This window comes from Silene latifolia, chromosome 10 (genome assembly GCF_048544455.1).
Source record: "Silene latifolia isolate original U9 population chromosome 10, ASM4854445v1, whole genome shotgun sequence".
Taxonomy (NCBI): domain Eukaryota; kingdom Viridiplantae; phylum Streptophyta; class Magnoliopsida; order Caryophyllales; family Caryophyllaceae; genus Silene; species Silene latifolia.
Window position 1 is genome coordinate 128394588 of NC_133535.1, and position 21909 is coordinate 128416496.

General features: G+C 35.3%; 1 protein-coding gene across 1 annotated transcript; it reads left to right on the forward strand.

The window, feature by feature from the left end:
- The first annotated feature begins 14805 nt into the window (after nucleotides 1-14805).
- Nucleotides 14806-19889, forward strand: LOC141605932 (uncharacterized). The gene is made up of 5 exons (XM_074424861.1): nucleotides 14806-15305; nucleotides 15403-15440; nucleotides 16813-17083; nucleotides 17308-17591; nucleotides 19220-19889. The coding sequence occupies exons 1-5, from the start codon at nucleotides 14901-14903 to the stop codon at nucleotides 19647-19649; spliced, it is 1428 nt and encodes a 475-aa protein (XP_074280962.1). The 5' UTR covers nucleotides 14806-14900; the 3' UTR covers nucleotides 19650-19889.
- Nucleotides 19890-21909: the final 2020 nt, after the last annotated feature.

Consider the following 21909-nt stretch of genomic DNA (forward strand, 5'->3'; position numbering starts at 1 on the left):
AAAGAGTGTTACATGGAATAGTCTCTGAACCAAGCTAAATACCAAATTCTTTCTTAGCATCAACCCTATCAAACATGGTCATAAGGTTTTTGTCTTCTCTTAAATACACACTACTACAGATATAGGGTGTAACAACGGTTAAAGACCGTTGTTATATAAAAAAGCGGACGTTGTTAAAGCGTCCGTTGTTAAAGGTTTTAACAACGGTTGGTTTTTTTAAGAAACCCGTTGTGAAAACTATTAACAACGGTTAAAAACCGTTGTCGTTAGGAGACATTTGTTGTGGAAAATGTGACTAATTTTTGGTGGGAAAGTTATAACAACGGTTACAATAGAAAAAACCGTTGTTATAACTAAAGACAACAGTTTTTTTTTTAAATAACCATTGTGGAAAGTGTGACTAATTTTTGGTGCGAAAGTTATAACAACGGTTACAATAGAAAAAACCGTTGTTATAACTAAAGATAACGGTTTTTTTTTAAATAACCGTTGTTATTGTTTTTAAAAAAAATAAAAAAAATAAAAATACAAAGCATTACTGCCAAAATCCCTCCTGCATCAATTAATTATATATTACTAGATGCATGCATTATTACTGCCAAAATCCCTGCATGAAAGGATACAATATATGGAATGCGAAAGGTTATAAGATTTGAAGCAGGGATATGGCACAATTTCCTAAACAAAATTCGTATTAATTTAAGCATCAAACCCTAAACATATTAATTAAAAAACAACTCAAACGACACATTACTAATTATAAATTCATTCCACTATCTCAATAATCAATCCATTATATCACTATCTCCACCCTAAACTCCAAACCCTAAATCTTTAAAACCTAATAAACTCCTAACTTCCTTCAATAATGAATGATACCATTCGTTTAACATGCATTATGACCGAGTACAACAAAAGTTTCATACGCCGCTTGCAGGAAATCGAGAGGAAGTACAAGCTCTTCCTTGAGGACGCTTGGATAGCACTCAAGGACGCAAAAAAAAGGCTTGTTAGAGCCGCAGATAATGCAACTATATGAAGATATTACATCTGCGGAACGAACCTCCAAATAGCAAAGGAGGAGAGGATGAATATCATAGAAGAGAATGCATCCCTATATGAACATCTAAGAATTGTATTTTTAGCAATGCATTAAGTTTATGTATATATATCAATTAATTAAGTTTATGTATGTTAAATGTGGATTTGTTTTACTATCCTCTCCATCATCTTCTTTGTTTTATTTTATTTAATTTGTTTTACTAATAAACGCAGAAAAACTAAGCGAATAATAATTAGAGAAAGAACAATGACGGAGAAAAACACATGCAAATAAAATAATTAGAGAAAGAACAATAATGACGGAGATGACAAAACCTAAAACCATAAAGCAATAGATATATACCTTATAATTAATGAAAGAAAGAGACGATGACAACAACAGTGACGGAGATGATAAAGCGACGATGAGAAAGAGACGATGAGAAAGAGTGTGGTTGTGTTGTTTGTGTTTGTGTTTGTGTTTGTGACTGTAGCTGATCTGTGTTTGTGTGGTATATATTGTGGTATTTGCTTGAAAGTATTGACAACGTTTATTACACATAAACCCGTTGTCATTAGATAATATACTAACAACGGTTCCTTTGACAACCGTTGTTAAAAAGTATTAACAACGGGTTCTAATATAACCATTGTAATTACTTTTCACTAATTTTGCGCCAAATTATTAACAACGGTTATAATGTATTACAGAGTAAACTGTTGTTATTAGTTTTTATATTAACAACAGTTGTGCAAGTTTAACCCGTTGTTAAAACCAATAACAACGGTTAACAACACATAACCGTTGTAATTAAGTTTAGTAAAATTCGCGTCATCCATTCTACAACGTCTTATGGTGATTTTCGTGAATAAGCGTTGTTAAAGGGCCGTTGTGGTTGCCTGGATTTGTAGTAGTGACACCTGTTTCATTTTGAAACTATAACCCATGGAAGGGTGCTTGGACAAAGGAATCTCATGCTTTGCTGCCTCATCATACATGTCATTATACACATCAGATCAATAAGCAAGCATCTATTTGAGTCCTCAACCCTAACATCAACTGACTTACCCATATAATGCATTTTCAACACAATATTCTCCATTCTGTAGTTTGATTATGGGTTAAAAATATCAAAATTCAAAAGGAAAGACATCAAAAACCAACAGGGCAAGACAACCAACAATAAACTAGCCATGTTAACTTACAAAAATTTCTAATACAAAAGATTCAAAATTTAACTTTTTTTAACAACATTCATCAATTAAATAACATTAACTATTATCATCAATACTATATATTAAATCCAGAAACCAAGGGACTTCAATGTAATTAAAGAAAGATATACAAATTAATTATACTATATAGTTTTAAATCACTAGCACCGTGTGATGGACCCGATTAAGGGATCTCAATGCAAATATTATATAGTCTGGGTTAAAATTAAATTATATAGAAGTTTGATAATTTTCCTAAACATTTATAAGAGACTAAAACATGGTCAATTTTCTTAAAATAAAATAATTAATTAAGATGGTCAATTTCCTTAAAATAAAATAATTAATTAAGATGGTCAATTTCAAGGAGCCTAAAAGAAAGAAGATGCTTGATAATTTTCCTAAATATTTATAGAAGACTAGAATATGGTAAATTTTCTTAAAATAAAATAATTTGTATAAATATGCACATTTATGGTATTAATTATTATCATCATAAAATTATATATTAAATTTAAAATCTATGCAATTTTATTAAACTTTATAGTTTATTAGATGTATAGAGATATTGATTATTTAACATACAAAAATATAATATAAGCAGGTTATAAATAATTCAAGTTAGATTCCATAATATAAGCTGGTTCGTTATTAGAAGGTATGGTGCTTAGGTTGAATTTAATTGGGATTATTGATAGGATGAAGTGATTATTGCAGACCACCAATAGGATGGATTATTGTTATGAAATAACCCTATATAATATTGCATAATTCTTTCGATTTGATTTAATGCATATATGTAATATATTTATATGAATATATAATCCTCTTAAAATTGCATGCCTAAGTAGTAAAAGTAATTTCGTGAGTAAAGAAAAGAATTGTGGTAACATTGGATATAGTTAGATGATAGTAATCACTCATTTAGATAGTAAAAGTAACAATATTATCAGCGAGATTAGTTTTTTTTTTGGTGTAAACCAGGGTGTCCACCGTCGACAACAGTGTATAATCCCCTCGCCGCGGGTGCTCTCACGAAGAGGTAAACGGCCGGCCAAAGATTTTGATCCATTCCCATGGACAGGGATCGAACCCATGACCTCATGGTTAAGGGATGAGGTGAGCAACCACCACACCAAACCCATTTGGTTTATCAGCGAGATTAGTGAAAGTGGTAGAAACGACAACGGGAGTAGTGAGATAATCAATATTAATGCGGCAATAGTGGAAGTAACAATAATTACGGCGGGAGTAGTGAAATTATCAATATTAATGCGGCAGTAGTGTAACACCCCGTATTTTATTAAGTTGGATAAAATTCTTTTAATTGCTATTTTGAATTTAATTACATCATTTAACGATTTATATATATATGCTTAGCTAATTAATTAATTTCATCATAATTCGATACGTTAATTTTAATAATCATTAATAAGTTTATTTAAAGTTAGTTCGAGTTTATTGAAGTTAGTTCGAGTTTATTTATTTAATAATTTCCGTTTCTTTACGAGTCCTTATGAAAGCTGTTTTAAGTGAACCCGAGATGGATTTTGGGAACAAAACCGTCCAATTAGCTATTTTGAGCTTATTTCACTAAATTAGCAATTTTTATTAATATCCGTTAGTTTTGTAAAAATCGCTAATAATTCCGATTCAAGCTGATATTGTATTATTTACGTTAACTAGCTGAGTTTATTTTATTTTCACTCATTAAATTTATTTATTATTGATTCCGTTTTATTACTGAAACTTTTACTAAAACCGATTTTATTAACTCGAGAAGGTTTTAAAAACGAGCGAAATTACTTAACGATGAAGAAAGATACGTATAATAAATAGCTAGCAAGCAAGCACGTCACTCATTTCTACGTTGTTCCTCCATCTTCTTTCTTCTTCTTTCGTTCTTCTTCTTCTTTTTTTCCCCTTTACAATTTCGCGTCTATAAACCCGTCCCGACGCTTCGTTTCTCAACCGTTCTCAACTATTTTTGTTCCATAGCATTCCTCTCGTCGTTTCAGTCAATCCGTTGTAAGTAAAATTCATTTTCGTCATATATTTTTACAAACCCAATTTATACTTTCAGCTTTATTTATTATAAGACGGTTGTAGATGCTGAGATAGGCGGTCTTGTAGAAGATTTGTTAGTCATAAATGATTAGTTCAATCGGAAAAAGGTAACAATGATAGGTTACTCGATATTACTTATAAAATATGTTTATTTCGAATCTTTGGTTAGTCTGTTTTATAGTTGAGACGGTGTATAATTATATATAGGGATCATTATGGATGTTAATTAGTCCGTTGTATAGTTGAGACGGTGTATACTGATATGTGGAGATGATTGAGACGGTGTATACTGACCTGTAGGGATCATTTGGGATGCTAGCTAGTAAGTGGTATATTTAAGACGGTGTATGCTGACATGTATTGATTTTGGGATGCTATTTGGGATAAAGATGATTGTGTTAGAATAATAAAAGGAATTACGGATGGTTGCCATGTTAGGTGTAACTAATTTATAAATGGAAGAGGAGGTGGGATATGTGAGATGAAAGAGATCATGATGGATATATAAAGCTTTATACGTTGAATTGCAGAGAGATATTCATAGCCCTTGTACCTTCAGTTGATTAATGGTTTTGAGGTTCAGATTTGGACTATAGATTTGGGGTATTGTATATTAATTTGTGTTCCTGGCTGTAGCTTGGCAGTGGCCTGGCCGTGGCCTAGGCAGTGGCCTAGCTAAGTCACGAGTTTGAGGCCATGTGTAGTTGATGGTTAGGCCGAGTTTGAGGTTGTCATAATAACTTTTGGGCCGTGTCTATAAATTGTTTTGACGCTAGTTTGGTTTATTTAAAATATAATTAAATTAATTTTCGTCTCATATTTTATATAAAGATAATTCGTTAATATCGTCCTTTCACATAATTATTTTAGGTGCCTCATATGTGGTTGAAGATGAAGAGTAATTTTGGGTTTTAGAAGCTTTCTCAAGTTATTACTTGTCTCTTTGCTAGCGTAAGGTAACTATTCCGAGTTACTCGACGAATTAATGTCACATTAGTAGTTGATGTTGTGTTTGGTGTTTGTTAAGTGTTTAGGTGATTGATAATGTGTTACTTTCGTTTTTCACATGATAAAAATTGGAAATAGCATGAGAATGACATTGTGATACATTTTGTAATTTGGGCCAAAGTAGGCCAAGACTCGAGTGGGCAGTTGACCGAACGAGTTTGGTCAAACTAGGTTTAAACCGGTCAGCCTCGATTTGACCGATGACCCGTCGCGGGACTCGGGTCGAGGGTTTGTCTTTGAGGTGAGATTGGTTGTTATTAGATGTTTTACGTTGATGCCTTAATATTTGTGACTATCATTTCACATGTTGGTTGTTGGATGAATTGGTTGCCTTATACTTGAGTCTTCTTGTCTTGTTGCCTCTTTGCCATTTTAGCTTGTTCTCATGGATTATGGTATTGTTGGTTAGCTGGAATTTGGGTTATTATTGATATTGGAGATATTGTTGGATTGTCCGCTGAATATGCTCTTGCGTAGCCTTTCATATACTAGGGTGTGTATAATCTTTTGTGTGTACAAGTTTGGACTCTTTGCCCCTTTTATGGTTAATTGGGTGTCCTACTTGTCTTGTGTGGTGTGGGCTAAATTATTCAAGCTGGGACTAGGTCCTAGGTGAGTATTTCGGCCTTCATCATAGATAGGCCATTATAGTTTTTGACGAGTATATGTTTGCGGCTTAATAGCCTTTGTGTTCCTGGCTTGGTGGGTTTATATCCAAGCTGGGGCATGACCTTTCTGCCTATTTTGTGAGGAGATGGTCAGCTTAAGTACTAGCCAACTCTTTGGTGGACTCCTTAGGGTACTCATGTGGTTTTATCATGAGTCTTGGGTGCGGTGGTTTTATCCGCATTTCTCTAGGTCTGCGCAGTCTAGGATTAGGGTTGAGTCGTATCTTGACCATGTTTTATTCATATTAACCTCTGAGCCAAAATACTAGGTTCCCTACCTCGTGGTATAGACTCGAGTTACAAAGTGACTATTGACTGTACTAATAACTTATGTCTGTCTCTAGATATATTGTCCTTTCTTGTTTGATGATTCTATGAATCATAGAAGGTGAGATGCAAGCCGGCTATGGTTGATAGAGTTTGGATTCCTGGATGTTATGTGATTCACATGATAGTGTAGTATGAGTCGGTCTAGTATTCGCATGCTAGGACTATGTGTTGTTATATTGTTGTTCACATGATAAGCACGATTGTCTAGCATATATATGCTAAGGCTATGTGTTATTCATATTCATATTCATATTCTTATGTTTACATGTTATATTAATTATGACATTTCGTGGATGGGAGAACTCGGAGTTACTCCCCACTGACTGTGGCTTTCGTATTTGTATAAAATGCGAATGATAGGTAGGTGATGCATATATGGGGTACATGGACGAGCTAGCGAGCAAAGTAACCTTGGAACCTAGATTGGCTTTATTTTATTGTGACCCTTAAACACTTTTTATGTCACATACATTTTAGGGACATATGTCTCCCTCTTTACATTTGGTTGTATAACTTTGCTATTCGCGACTTTAGCAATGGTTATGTTGCGAAACTTCTATTTAGACCTTGTATGTTTTGACACCTTCCAATTTGGATATCTTTATAACAGGTTCAGGTTTTTAAAAATTACAGGTTTTTACCCAAATGAACCTATTACAAACATATCCATGCTGTTTTATTCTAGAATTACGTGTTTACTTTTCCGCGATAAATGAGGGTGTCACAGTTGGTATCAGAGCATATTTGCTCCCGACGCACGTTTGTGCACCCCAATATAAATAACTTGACCTTAAAATAATAAACTTGAGAGATGGGTAAGATGGGTAGACTTAGGACCTTATGTTGTAGTCTCTTTGTGTTTGCTCTTTGTTAGGTACTAACTTGTTTGTTGATTGTCATTTAATAATTGTTGCGTTCTTGGATCAATGACCGTGAGCTTATCTATAGCTAATGGAGCTATTACCCTTATTATAAAAAAAAAAAATTTTGAACTAAAGGTTTTGAAAATATTTTAATGTTTTTCACTGGTTTTAACGTCAATTAGTGTTAAAGCTTGTTATTGGAGACGTCTGATAATTAGTTTTATCATTTGTTGGTGTAAAAATGTATTTTTATGTCTTTGAATTGGAATATTGATGTTCTTGAGTGATCGCCAAGAGTATCTCCGTTCCATTGAAAGGACACTTATATTTTAAGAAGATCAAGATTTAGTGCCTATTGCTGAGGATTGAAGATTTATTCAACCTTTGAAGAATGCTTCTACTTCCTTGAAGATGTTTCTCGTTCTTTTTGTATCTCGCCTTATTCTTAATCTCTTGGTGCTTATCCTCCTTCTAAACTCCCTTCTGTTTTACTTTAAAAGCTACGCTTGTACTCCTAACTTGTCCTTTGTTCTTTGCTTATCCTCCCTTAACGCCATTAGATAGTACTCTTTCTTGTGAGGAATGTTGACCTTGGTTGGAAATTATGACCTTTGAGGAGATTGTTTGTGTTTGACCCTTAATCCTGGTTTTGAGAGGATGTGATATTAGAAAGACTTAGGTAAGGTGATGAGACATACTTAGTGATTCTTATACCTAGTTCCTTGACAAAGTGAGTATAATCGATTGGTGGATTCTTTGTGTTAGGAATGAGTTGCCTATGTAATTAAAGTTATAGAACTTGGCTTTGTTGTTTATGTTTGGGATTTGAAAGCTTAGTAGGTTGAGCGTCGTCGCCTTAGGAGTAAACATGAGATAAGTTTAGGATATGAATTTGGAAGAAAACCCATTTTTTTAGATGTTAACAATCCCGTATAGATTGGGAATGTGATTTGGTGTTAGTTGTTCCTTGAGAACTTTGTTGAGAAGTCTTTGTCAATTCATTCTTTGGTTTTTAAAACATTGAGGTTGTGTCGAGTGCTTGAGATAAAGAGATGCTTTTATACTTGAGTGGTAGATTTGATTTAGGGAAATCCTAATATGTGATAAGATAGGTGGAAGAAGTATCTAACTGATTTATCACCCCTTAAGCGAGCGTTTATTTTACCTTGACCCTTGTTTGGGATTTGGTCGTTTTGTCATGAAGGTACAATACCCTAATAGGCGTGACCTTGTTAGAGAGAACCTTAAGTTTTAGGAAGCGTATGGATTAAGCCTTAAAAATCCTCTTTCGTACCATTAATCGTTTTCCTCCCTTTCATTCATACCTTGGTTGGATTTGATTCTTAAGTATAAAAGTTTACTCGTTATTTCCTTGTCTTGAATACCTTCCTAATTCTGATATCTCTTACTGGTTGTTAACTAGTTATCTTTATGATTCGACTCTTTTAGTCTCACATTTTGACATGTTCATATATTCCTTTTTAAATTTCCTATCATTTCCTGACCTGGTTATTACCCTTTGTTTCCTTAGTGGAGTGATGACATTGTTGTTTGAGATTTGAGTATCTGACGTTTCCTTGTTGTCTAATTTCCCTCTATCCTTGATCATAAGCGTTACCGTTCATACCTCCTTTCCTCGCTTCATCTTGCTCCTCCTTTAAGTTTGACACTCGTATCTTGTGAAACTCTATCTTTGACATCCTTGTAAATTTGACTTCAATCCTTATCCCTAGGAAGTTCATCATACCTCTTTTGTTGGTTAAGCTTGAACCCTCTTAGCATACTTGTATCTATGATGTCTAACTTACTTTTTATTTCGCACATTTTCTAAATATTTCAAGCTATCATTTTAGGTTCATTGTTAAAAAAAAAAATTTATGTTACTATTACAAAATTTTCCCTACTTGTAAAGATTTGGAAAATGAAAATTCGATTTAATTCTCTAATTGTTCTTTGAGTATAGACTTCTTTATCATGGTTTTGAGTTGCTAAACCTGAGATTTTTGTAAATTTTATCCAATTTCTATTCACTTTGATCTAATCATGATGCCTTTGTTAAAGTTTAATATTATATTTCAGGAATTTAACTCCCCTTTTAGTTTAAAAGTGAAACCTTCATTTCTATTTTGTCTTTCGCAAAAGAAAATTTGAGTGGATTGCCTTTTTCTTTGATTTTGACGTTGATCGGATGATAGAACTAGTTATTGGAAACGTTTGATAACTTGTTCTACGCTTGTCGGCGAATAGTTTTTGTTTTAAATTTGTCTCTAACTTGGAAAGTTAGCGTTCTTGTGTGCACGACAAGAGCATTTCCGTTCCATGAATGAGACTTATATTTTTGAAAACTCTTCATTAATGTTTTTGAAGGTATTTTGATTTTTGATTTGTACAAATGATTTGCCTTTTGACCTTATCTTTGATTTGGAATGTGATGTTCTTGAATACGTAACGAGAACACTTCCGTTCCTCTGATGAGAGTCTGGTTCTGTCGGAAAATTTTATTTGAAACTTTTGAAAGAATTTCGATTCTTACGATAAATAACCTTTAAAATGTTTTGGTTACTGATTCCAATTCCAGTTTTATTTTTATAACCTTTCATTTATACTTTCAAGTTTCGAGGACGAAACTTTTTAAAAGATGGGGTGATTGTAACACCCCGTATTTTATTAAGTTGGATAAAATTCTTTTAATTGCTATTTTGAATTTAATTACATCATTTAACGATTTATATATATATGCTTAGCTAATTAATTAATTTCATCATAATTCGATACGTTAATTTTAATAATCATTAATAAGTTTATTTAAAGTTAGTTCGAGTTTATTGAAGTTAGTTCGAGTTTATTTATTTAATAATTTCCGTTTCTTTACGAGTCCTTATGAAAGTTGTTTTAAGTGAACCCGAGATGGATTTTGGGAACAAAACCGTCCAATTAGCTATTTTGAGCTTATTTCACTAAATTAGCAATTTTTATTAATATCCGTTAGTTTTGTAAAAATCGCTAATAATTCCGATTCAAGCTGATATTGTATTATTTACGTTAACTAGTTGAGTTTATTTTATTTTCACTCATTAAATTTATTTATTATTGATTCCGTTTTATTACTGAAACTTTTACTAAAACCGATTTTATTAACTCGAGACGGTTTTAAAAACGAGCGAAATTACTTAACGATGAAGAAAGATACGTATAATAAATAGCTAGCAAGCAAGCACGTCACTCATTTCTACGTTGTTCCTCCATCTTCTTTCTTCTTCTTTCGTTCTTCTTCTTCTTTTTTTCCCCTTTACAATTTCGCGTCTATAAACCCGTCCCGACGCTTCGTTTCTCAACCGTTTTCAACTATTTTTGTTCCATAGCATTCCTCTCGTCGTTTCCGTCAATCCGTTGTAAGTAAAATTCATTTTTGTCATATATTTTTACAAACCCAATTTATACTTTCAGCTTTATTTATTATAAGACGGTTGTAGATGCTGAGATAGGCGGTCTTGTAGAAGATTTGTTAGTCATAAATGATTAGTTCAATCGGAAAAAGGTAACAATGATAGGTTACTCGATATTACTTATAAAATATGTTTATTTCGAATGCTGGTTAGTCTGTTTTATAGTTGAGACGGTGTATAATTATATATAGGGATCATTATGGATGTTAATTAGTCCGTTGTATAGTTGAGACGGTGTATACTGATATGTGGAGATGATTGAGACGGTGTATACTGACCTGTAGGGATCATTTGGGATGCTAGCTAGTAAGTGGTATATTTAAGACGGTGTATGCTGACATGTATTGATTTTGGGATGCTATTTGGGATAAAGATGATTGTGTTAGAATAATAAAAGGAATTACGAATGGTTGCCATGTTAGGTGTAACTAATTTATAAATGGAAGAGGAGGTGGGATATGTGAGACGAAAGAGATCATGATGGATATATAAAGCTTTATACGTTGAATTGCAGAGAGATATTCATAGCCCTTGTACCGTCAGTTGATTAATGGCTTTGAGGTTCAGATTTGGACTATGGATTTGGGGTATTGTATATTAATTTGTGTTCCTGGCTGTAGCTTGGCAGTGGCCTAGCCGTGGCCTAGGCAGTGGCCTAGCTAAGTCACGAGTTTGAGGCCATGTGTAGTTGATGGTTAGGCCGAGTTTGAGGTTGTCATAATAACTTTTGGGCCGTGTCTATAAATTGTTTTGACGCTAGTTTGGTTTATTTAAAATATAATTAAATTAATTTTCGTCTCATATTTTATATAAATATAATTCGTTAATATCGTCCTTTCACATAATTATTTTAGGTGCCTCATATGTGGTTGAAAATGAAGAGTAATTTTGGGTTTTAGAAGCTTTCTCAAGTTATTATTTGTCTCTTTGCTAGCGTAAGGTAACTATTCCGAGTTACTCGACGAATTAATGTCACATTAGTAGTTGATGTTGTGTTTGGTGTTTGTTAAGTGTTTAGGTTATTGATAATGTGTTACTTTCGTTTTTCACATGATAGAAATTGGAAATAGCATGAGAATGACATTGTGATACATTTTGTAATTTGGGCCAAAGTAGGCCAAGACTCCGAGCTGGGCCAGATTGACCGAACGAGTTTGGTCAAACTAGGTTTAAACCGGTCAGCCTCGATTTGACCGATGACCCGTCGCGGGACTCGGGTCGAGGGTTTGTCTTTGAGGGGAGATTGGTTGTTATTGGATGTTTTACGTTGATGCCTTAATATTTGTGACTATCATTTCACATGTTGGTTGTTGGATGAATTGGTTGCCTTATACTTGAGTCTTCTTGTCTTGTTGCCTCTTTGCCATTTTAGCTTGTTCTCATGGAGTATGGTATTGTTGGTTAGCTGGAATTTGGGTTATTATTGATATTGGAGATATTGTTGGATTGTCAGCTGAATATGCTCTTGCGTAGCCTTTCATATACTAGGGTGTGTATAATCTTTTGTGTGTACAAGTTTGGACTCTTTGCCCCTTTTATGGTTAATTGGGTGTCCTACTTGTCTTATGTGGTGTGGGCTAAAGTATTCAAGCTGGGACTAGGTCCTAGGTGAGTATTTCGGCCTTCATCATAGATAGGCCGTTATAGTCTTTGACGAGTATATGTTTGCGGCTTAATAGCCTTTGTGTTCCTGGCTTGGTGGGTTTATATCCAAGCTGGGGCATGACCTTTCTGCCTATTTTGTGAGGAGATGGTCAGCTTAAGTACTAGCCAACCCTTTGGTGGACTCCTTAGGGTACTCATGTGGTTTTATCATGAGTCTTGGGTGCGGTGGTTTTATCCGCATTTCTCTAGGTCTGCGCAGTCTAGGATTAGGGTTGAGTCGTATCTTGGCCATGTTTTATTCATATTAACCTCTGAGCCAAAATACTAACTTCCCTACCTCGTGGTATAGACTCGAGTTACAAAGTGACTATTGACTGTACTAATAACTTATGCCTGTCTCTAGATATATTGTCCTTTCTTGTTTGATGATTCTCTGAATCATAGAAGGTGAGATGCAAGCCGGCTATGGTTGATAGAGTTTGGATTCCTGGATGTTATGTGATTCACATGATAGTGTAGTATGAGTCGGTCTAGTATTCGCATGCTAGGACTATGTGTTGTTATATTGTTGTTCACATGATAAGCACGATTGTCTAGCATCTATATGCTAAGGCTATGTGTTATTCATATTCATATTCTTATGTTTACATGTTATATTAATTATGACATTTCGTGGCTGGGAGAACTCGGAGTTACTCCCCACTGACTGTGGCTTTCGTATTTGTATAAAATGCGAATGGCGGATGTAGGTGATGCATATATGGGGTACATGGACGAGCTAGCGAGCAAAGTAACCTTGGAACCTAGATTGGCTTTATTTTATTGTGACCCTTAAACACTTTTTATGTCACATACATTTTAGGGACATATGTCTCCCTCTTTACATTTGGTTGTATAACTTTGCTATTCGCGACTTTAGCAATGGTTATGTTGCGAAACTTCTATTTAGACCTTGTATGTTTTGACACCTTCCAATTTGGATATCTTTATAACAGGTTCAGGTTTTTAAAAATTACAGGTTTTTACCCAAATGAACCTATTACAAACATATCCATGCTGTTTTATTCTAGAATTACGTGTTTACTTTTCCGCGATAAATGAGGGTGTCACAAGTAGTGGCAGTAACAATAATTACGCCGGGAGTAGTGAAAGTAACAATGATTACGGACAAGTAGTGAAATGTTATTAATATTGTTTCATTAATAAGAGTAAAATATTAATAGCGGGAGTAGTGAATTTGTCTTAAAATTTATTTCATCTTAATTTTAGGATATGTCATAGAAAAATATTTTAATGATAAATTTATGGGTTATGCAACTTTAAGTAATTTTATTTAATGAAAAAAAATTAATGGTAAATAGAGGTAGCCCGGGCGAAGCCGGGCACCAATACTAGTATCAAATTATAGTTCATGCAAAGTTTTTTAACATCAAACAAAACAAAGGAAAAATTAGGGCCAATAAAAAGGCAAAAAAAAAAAAATAGGAATTATCAACATACCTGCTTTGATCTTCTGTAGAGATGAAGAGGAGGAAGCTTGATAAAGAAGATGGACGGAATAGATGGAGAGAGAAACAAAGAAAGGGGAAGTTGGATGGTTTTTTTTTAAGGGTTTTAAAATGATCTTTACAGTGGGATAAAAAAAAGTGACTCTGTGTTAGTAGGGTTAAAGAGATAACCCAAGTCAATCCATACTCTGCTTTAGTAGGGTTAAAGAGAATAACCCAAGTCAATCCATGTCATTACCAAGTCATGCCATTCATTCATTACAAATCACACTTAACATTTAACAGAATTTGACGGAAATTAGAGAGTAAGGTCACGCCTAATGGTTTTTAATTAAAGTTAGGGGTACCATAGAGGTTAATAAAAATATAGGCGTATTAGGTAGAAAATCAAAAAAACACGGCCTACTATTCCGTAATATTAGAGCTGGCAAAAGCTGACCCGACTCGATACAACCCGAAAATTGGGTGACCCGAAACCGACCCGATCTGATCCAACCCAACCCGATAACATCCTTATTTTTTCCAACCCGAACCCGACCTGAACCGACCCGACCCGACCCATGACCTGATATTGACTCAACCCGATAATGAATTAGCTTAATAATGGTGTAAATAAGACCAAATTGACATTAATCTTAATTATTTTAACTTAAAATTACAATTAATACGCCTACACGTGGTTTAAACATAAATTTACCCATCTAAAACTAAATACATAAGAGAAAATATATGCTTATAATCTGACCCAATACTGACCCGACCCGACCCAACTTGCCACCCGCTGATGACCCGACATGAACCGTAACCGACCCGCCCGTCGCTAACACGTCACAACCCGAACCTGATATGACCCGACCCGCTTTGACCCGACCCGTAAACGACCCGAGTGACTCAATTGCCAACTCTATTCCGTATAGAAAACCCAATAAAGAATTTGAGCTCCAAAAAAAAAATAAAAAATAAAGAATTTGATAATTTCCCTACCTTTTGTCTAATGAGTAATGAGTCACCGAGACTGCGAGTATTTTTTTTTTTTTTAAGACAAGTGTCCGAGACTGCGAGTATACGGGTAGGAGAACTGGAGAAGGAACAGAAAAATCTTCTAGTAGTAGGCAACGGTAGCACTCCCCAACCCACACAAAATAAGAAATGGTAACTCACTCTCTCTCTTCCATCCTCTCTCCTAATCCACCTCCCTCCACCACCACAACCACCGCAATTACCACCGCCGACACTCTCTCTCCTCCCTATAACCTTCGTTTCACCGACTTCTCTCGCCGGAATCCTACACCTCTCTTTAACCACCACTGCCGTCGCCGCCAATTTCTCCCCCCTCCTCGCGTCTCCACCTTCTTCAGGCCGTCCGAAAACGACGGAGACGGCGGCGATGTCGATACTACGTCGGCGGAGCAGTTTTTCGAGAATAACTCCATTGCTGATTTCATGAGGTTTAAGAAGCGAGCTAATGATGGAGGTGGTGATGGTGAGTTGCAGACGGCTGTTGTTCGGTTTCGAAAGAAATTTCCTTGGTCCATTCTTCGTCCTTTCCTTCAGGTATTTAATTGTTCTTTGTTTGTGTTTTTTTGTACGAAGTATGATGATATTATGTTTGTTGTTGTAATTTGGTGGTTGAATGAATGATTTTTTGCAGGTTGATTTGGTTTCCACCATTCACATTGCCGATAAAGAGTACGTCTTTTCGATTTGCCATGTTTTATTGCGAAATTGTTTAGTTGATGAAATTAGTTCTTTTATATTGAATTGAGTAGGTCTTGCATTGCATTAAACTTGTAGTCTTTGGCTTGGATTTCGTTATCTAATGGCGCTTTGTGATGAAAATGTGGAGGAATTAGGAGAATTTAACGCAATTTATTACTATTGTAATGGTTTATAGGATCCCAGATGGTTTTAATTCATGCTCGTTTGATAACAATAACAAATTACCCCAGTGCCTTAATAGGAGACTCCTGGAAGTTGCGGGGTAAGAGGATCGGAAAGCCTTACCCTTGTGTTACACACAAAGAGGCTGTTTTCGAATGACTTTGAGATTCGAAGAACTGCATCGAAGCACTCTACTTCACAATAGAAAGAAGCAAAGCCTTTTTAGTGAGCCATTTTGTTTTTTTTAATCATAATCATCCTATAAGAAAGAGTAATGAATCTTTGACTCCATTGGAAATAGAAACGCATTTGATAACAATGTTTAAGAATGGGATTTTGGTAGAGAGGGCTCTATTGGAAGCAAGGGGGTTGAGTTGCGGACTTGCGCCATTGTGTACGTCCTTTATTTAGTAGGTATTGATTGTGTTACTTATATTTTACTATTCATACTGGCATACTTGGTTTCAGCTGGTTGTCTCCACTCATCATTCCAAGAACAAGAGAAAATTAAGAGGGCATGGATTTTGCTAATGTCTATGGACTTGTTGTTTGTTCTCGGGCTGATGGGAGAACTGAGAAGTAAAATATACTTGGAGACACTTTGTCTAAGTTGCCATCATTCATTCTTTCGAAAGTCGTCCACCCACTTCAATTTTTCTTCTCACAAGTTACAAAACTTAATGAGTTAATGGTTACATTTATAGCTATTGAACTTAATATTGGCGCCAAGTGGTTCGAAAGTCAAAATATCCATGCAGCTAGGGCACTAGACTATGACATAATATGCTCTTCACTGGCTGTCTAGTACGGGTCTTAAAATTGCTAGATGAAATGTGCAGTTGATATTGGCACTATAAATTTGTCAGAAAGGGTATCTCTAATATCTAAATGGAAATGATTTTCTGTGCTTTTACTAAATTTTAACTTGAGGTTGGTGTAAGGGTAGATTTGATGTGACAACAAATGTTAACTGCTTGCAAATGTGCTATAAAAAAAGCTTACTATTTAAGCTCTATAGGTTTCAACTTGAGACCCTTGACTATAAATTGCTTTGCTAGGAAACTGAAGACTTCTGCAGTTCACCTTTTAAGTTCTTCCTTTTGTTTACTTCTCGATGGATTGTGCTCTAGTATCTATTGGTGACAGATCATTTGATCGTTTGTTGTTTGTTATCCTACAGATACTTTGATACTTTACAGAAGGAACTTGAACACTATGATTGTGTACTTTATGAGATGGTGACTAGCCGAGAGAGTTTAGAGCAGCGTAGATATACTGTAGCTAAAAAGAGGCTTAAATCTTCACGTTCAAGAGGATTTAGCATTATTGGGTTTATTCAGAGACAGATGGCTCAAATACTAACACTCGATTTCCAGTTAGATTGTCTTGATTACCAGGCAGAAAATTGGTATCACGCTGACTTAGATTTTGAGACCTTCAAATTACTTCAGGTACAATACTTTACCTTTTGGTGCTTATAATAATATCAAGGCCTCAACTTTGCTTTATTTTAATCTGGTCGTTCTATTATTGCAACTTTCGCGCTCTGTAAAATTTGAAATTAATAATATTCCATCAATGTTGGCAACTTGGCATAGTAAATAAAAGAAGCATAAAACTATGGACTTTCAAACTTAGTATTTAAATATCTTTGTTCGGAAATTTTATCTTTCAGCTAGAAAGAGGTGAAAGCTTCTTTACATTTGCAAGAGACATGACTATAAAATCTACAAAAGCAATGATGCAACCAACAATTCCTGAAAATCTCGACCCTTGGAGATCCAAGCTCTTATGGGCATCTCGTGTTCTTCCTATGCCACTTGTGGGTCTTCTTATTATTGGAGGCATCTGTACTGATGGTGGAGATCAGGTAACAGAATACCCCGAGCTAGATGCTTTATCCAGGCTTGATTTTGGTGCTGCAATGAAATTGTTCCTGGCAAAGCGCCTTACATCTGAGTAAGTATCTATAATTTTGTTTTGTTTTGCATAGCTCCATATATAAGACACTAGAGGAGATATTGCAAGCTTCACTAGTAGATCATCTGTTTGTGCACAGTGTCTATGAGGTATTTGCACACGGTTCAGGGTGCCTGTCTTAGAACCGTATGTTCAACAGCATAGCTTAAATTCTAGAGATAGGACGATTCAGGAGCACTATTATATCAAGAAATTCAACATTTGGTGTCCATAGTTTAGATTGTAGACTTCTAAACCTTGTATATTTTTATCACCCTTTTACTTACCAGTATGGTGGGCGGTGGCCAAGCAACTGGTCAGATTTGAGGTCTGGGAAAAGGGGTATTCTTGTCTTGTTCATTGGACGCTTGTATGGAGAACCAAAATGGAAGGAAATTTGGGTTTCAATCGTCTAGTTCACAATTGTATCTTTTTCTTGGTAATTGGCTATGGTGCTTTCCTCTTGAAAACTTTTGCTTCAGGATCAGATAATTCTTAGCAGTATGATTGAGTTACTGATTGCGGAATGCTGTCTGGGAAGTCTTGCCATGTATGCTTTTTTGATAGTTTATCTCAAGTTGCTCATCACTATATGCACTCTATGTCTTCTAAAATTTGATTTGGGGAGCTAGAAAGCTTAGGTCTTAGGTAGATGACTGGAAGAGAAGAACACTACTAGCCTTAGCAGAGCCCTTCAAGGATTGAGATACTGGCATAGATTCTATGATCTTTGACTTGATAAAATGTTCCACATGACAGTGAGAGATTGAACCATAGAATAAGATCGCCAAAGATGTGAGAAAATATTTCCTTAAAAGATGGATCTTCCATCACGGATTCATGGTTACGAATTTAGAGAAGTGTGAGGCAAGTTAAAGCAAGCAGGAATTTATAATTATCGATTCAACCCTGAGGTAAAGCAAGATAAATCATTTTTTGTTCCTCTACTCTGTGACGACTATACTGAATTCATAATGAATCTAATACGAGAATTGTTTACTATGGTGACTGGTATGCTATGTGGGTGTACAAATGGGAGAGTAGAATGAAGTTCACTATCAAAGCAATGTAAGGGGAAAGGTAAACCCCTCCACTGAGCTGTTCTTGAGGATTCTCGAAATTGTTGTTACCAGGGAACCAAAATGGATAAAACCGTGAAATTGCCAATACATATGGTGAGAATAACATTAGCATACTCACTCGTTGCTGCCTAAGAATTGTTAGAGTGAATTACACACAAGGAATTGTTAGAGTGAGAAACCTGTCAAATGATAAAGGAACAGTTAGAGTTATCCATTACAACCTCCATCCCAAAGTAGTATTTCATCATTTGACTGTTGGTGGGCAATGTATGGCAACATTGACTGTTTCAAAAAGTAGCAATAATTGTAAATTACGAGAATTTTTTTTTTGAAAGAAAGAGAATAAAATGCTATGAAGTGACTATCTAAGTAAAACAGAAGCAATTATCTGGGCATCTTATCCTGAAAGAGTCTTAGGCAGTTAGGCTTATTGGCGACTGTTGCTATTTTGGTTCTCTTTCCGTTCTGTCTTGTTGTCAATGTCTCTCAAGTCATGTATATTCCAATATTTCCCTCTTTGAGGTCTGAAAATGTTCCAATGTGAAGGTTCACCCAAGTGACAGCAGATGTGGAAGAGAAGTCGGTTATCATCGGTGAGAGGAACAGGGCGGCAACAGAAGCCCTTCAAAGAGCAATGGATGAAGGGCACAACAAGATAGCCATACTTTATGGAGGCGGGCACATGCCAGATCTTGGCAGACGATTGACGGTTGACTTTGACCTCGTGCCCTCTCAAGTCCACTGGATAACTGCATGGTCAATAAGGAAGCGGGATTTGAAGAGCAACTCAATTCCGATTCTACAGACCATGGCTGAAGTCTCCGGTTGGCCGTTAAATAGGTACCAAACTCTGGGACTCCTTATATTTTCGTCAGTGCTTGCTGTAGATCTTTGGTTTTGGGAGCTATTTTTTGGAACAGCGGTTAATTGGGTCTCTCAAGTCGCATCAGATACTGCACTGTACTTCGGCCATTGACCAGCTCAAAAGATGATGATTAAATGAATGTTGATTGCTCATAATAGGTAAAATTGAAAGGTTCTGTATATGCATTTGTAAATAATGCTGTAAATTTTCAGAAGTAAACTGGTAAAATTTCAAATGTACACAATAGCATTGATTATTAACCACGAAAGTATGTATATGCTGAACACTACTTTCCTTTAAGATATCAGAATTGGGGGAATGTGTTTTATTCTAATAATGGCTTGTTTGAGATGAGTTTATTGTTGAACAAGAAGAAAAATTAGAATGGCAGTAGCGAAGGGTGGAAATGAGGGACTGTAAATGTATAATAGCTATCCCGTAAAGGGAGGTAGCTTATCGCGTCTTCTTAAAGATGTGCATTACCCCCGTCTCTCAACCCTCGTTATGCACTACTCTCTTCCTAGATCAAATCTTCTATGTCACATCTTGTATTTCCACCTTTTTATGCTTTCAACACATCATTCATGTAACATAAATTATTCGTGCGAGTTTTAATATTTAAATGATTGTACTTCGAAAAGAGAAAAGAAGAGCATGGAACATGAAATGTGCCACACTAATCAGCTAGTCTTGCTTGTGACGGGCTAATTCCGTCACAAGCTTGTGACCTCTTACAAAAAGGTAGAGGGGACAAGGTGGGGCACCCTCCATGTGATTCCCACTCACCTCTCAATGAGTATTTTGTGAGAGAAAACGGTATCCGTCGCAAGCTTGCGACGGGTACCTCCGTCACAAATGAGAATTTGTGCACAATAATGGGACATGATCTTAACTTATGTCTTCCTTGTATCGAAGAGGTCTTAATCTAGTGATTAAGACGTAATCTAGTGATTAAGACGAAGGTATCATGACGATAGGTCATAGGTTCAAATTCCCTCTCTAAATATTTTGTACTCGCCTTGATTCCTTTTTCCTGTTTTGCTTCAGCATATATCACTCTAACCCAAGATAATTCCTTTAAAATCTTAATTTTGCCAAGTTAAAAACCCACAAAATTCTCCAAATTTACAAGGGGTAATAAGGTATGGCATTGTAAATTTTGACTGTATGTTCTTAATAATCAGGAGTCAATATATTTTATGGACTTTAATTTGATGCGTACACATGTATGTATTCCATCAACTAAAAGTAAGATAAAAAGAAATCCAACCATAAACTTATGACGACATGCGCATTAGCTCAGGTGTATGAGACTCATTTCATAATATGGTCAACACAAATTCTCACTGAAGAGGCGAACTTTTACAAATTGAAGACGGGCCAAATATCATCATTTTAACGACAAATGTGATCATTTTATTGACAAATTGTTATAGCATAGAAATTTATTCTACTTTTTATCTAAAAATGATTACATTTTCGTCTTAAATGAGGTCATATTTTATTCTGTCTTCAGCTTGTGACGAAATATGACCCGTCTTCAACATGACTTATTGTATGGTAAACTACCTGTATGTATGCGCGCTCATGGAAAACTTGTGTTTATTGTTCTGTTTTGCTCCAGCAATCAGCAATTATCACCATATCTTGCAATGCAAATATCAAGGCCCGTTGAATAAAAAATTATTTATTAAAAAACCTGTTTTACAAACTTCTTGTGTAGATCCTTACACAGGAAGTTTGTAAAATTGGTTATACAAGAATTTGTAATGTTTGTAAAACTATGAAGGTTTTAAATGTTAACGAAAACTTTCAATTTTTTTTGAAGAGTAAAGGGCGAGAACACCTAAGAGGGAAAAGGGGTGAATTAGGTGTCTATTTAAAAATTTAAGCTTAATGAAAGTTTCTTTTAAAACTCTTAAACACTTTAGACAACACTTAGATGAAAGGAGAAGTTGATATTTAGAACTATAGAGTTAGAAGTATTCAACAACGATTTAGCAAGTAGAAGTCACAGTGTTAAAACGTGAGTTTAGAGTGGCTACGGAAATAAAACGAAATAGACATGCCAAACGATGTTTTTAAAACTGGTTCGGTCACTACTCCGCGATCTACGTCAAGCGCTATTTTATTAAACGTCTTAGGAGTAAACTCATACAAACTAAGACCACCCCGAATAATAAAACAACTCCCCAACCTACTCCGATTGTTATTGTTTTAGCAGGATTTCCCCTGAATGGATCCGGCTTGATTAAAGAGTAATTTGGGTATCTAGTTCTATAAGTTTGGAATATTGTGAGTGAATAACAAGGGAAGACTGAGTATAAAGAATATTACTTGTATTATTTCAATAAGGTGAATATAAATTTGT

Coding starts and splice junctions, on each gene's coding strand:
- LOC141605932 (XM_074424861.1), top strand. CDS start 14,901: ATGGTAACTCACTCTCTCTCTTCCATCCTCTCTCCTAATCCACCTCCC. Junction 17,084..17,307: donor AGACCTTCAAATTACTTCAG/GTACAATACTTT, acceptor TTTATCTTTCAG/CTAGAAAGAGGTGAAAGCTT. Junction 17,592..19,219: donor GCAAAGCGCCTTACATCTGA/GTAAGTATCTAT, acceptor TCCAATGTGAAG/GTTCACCCAAGTGACAGCAG.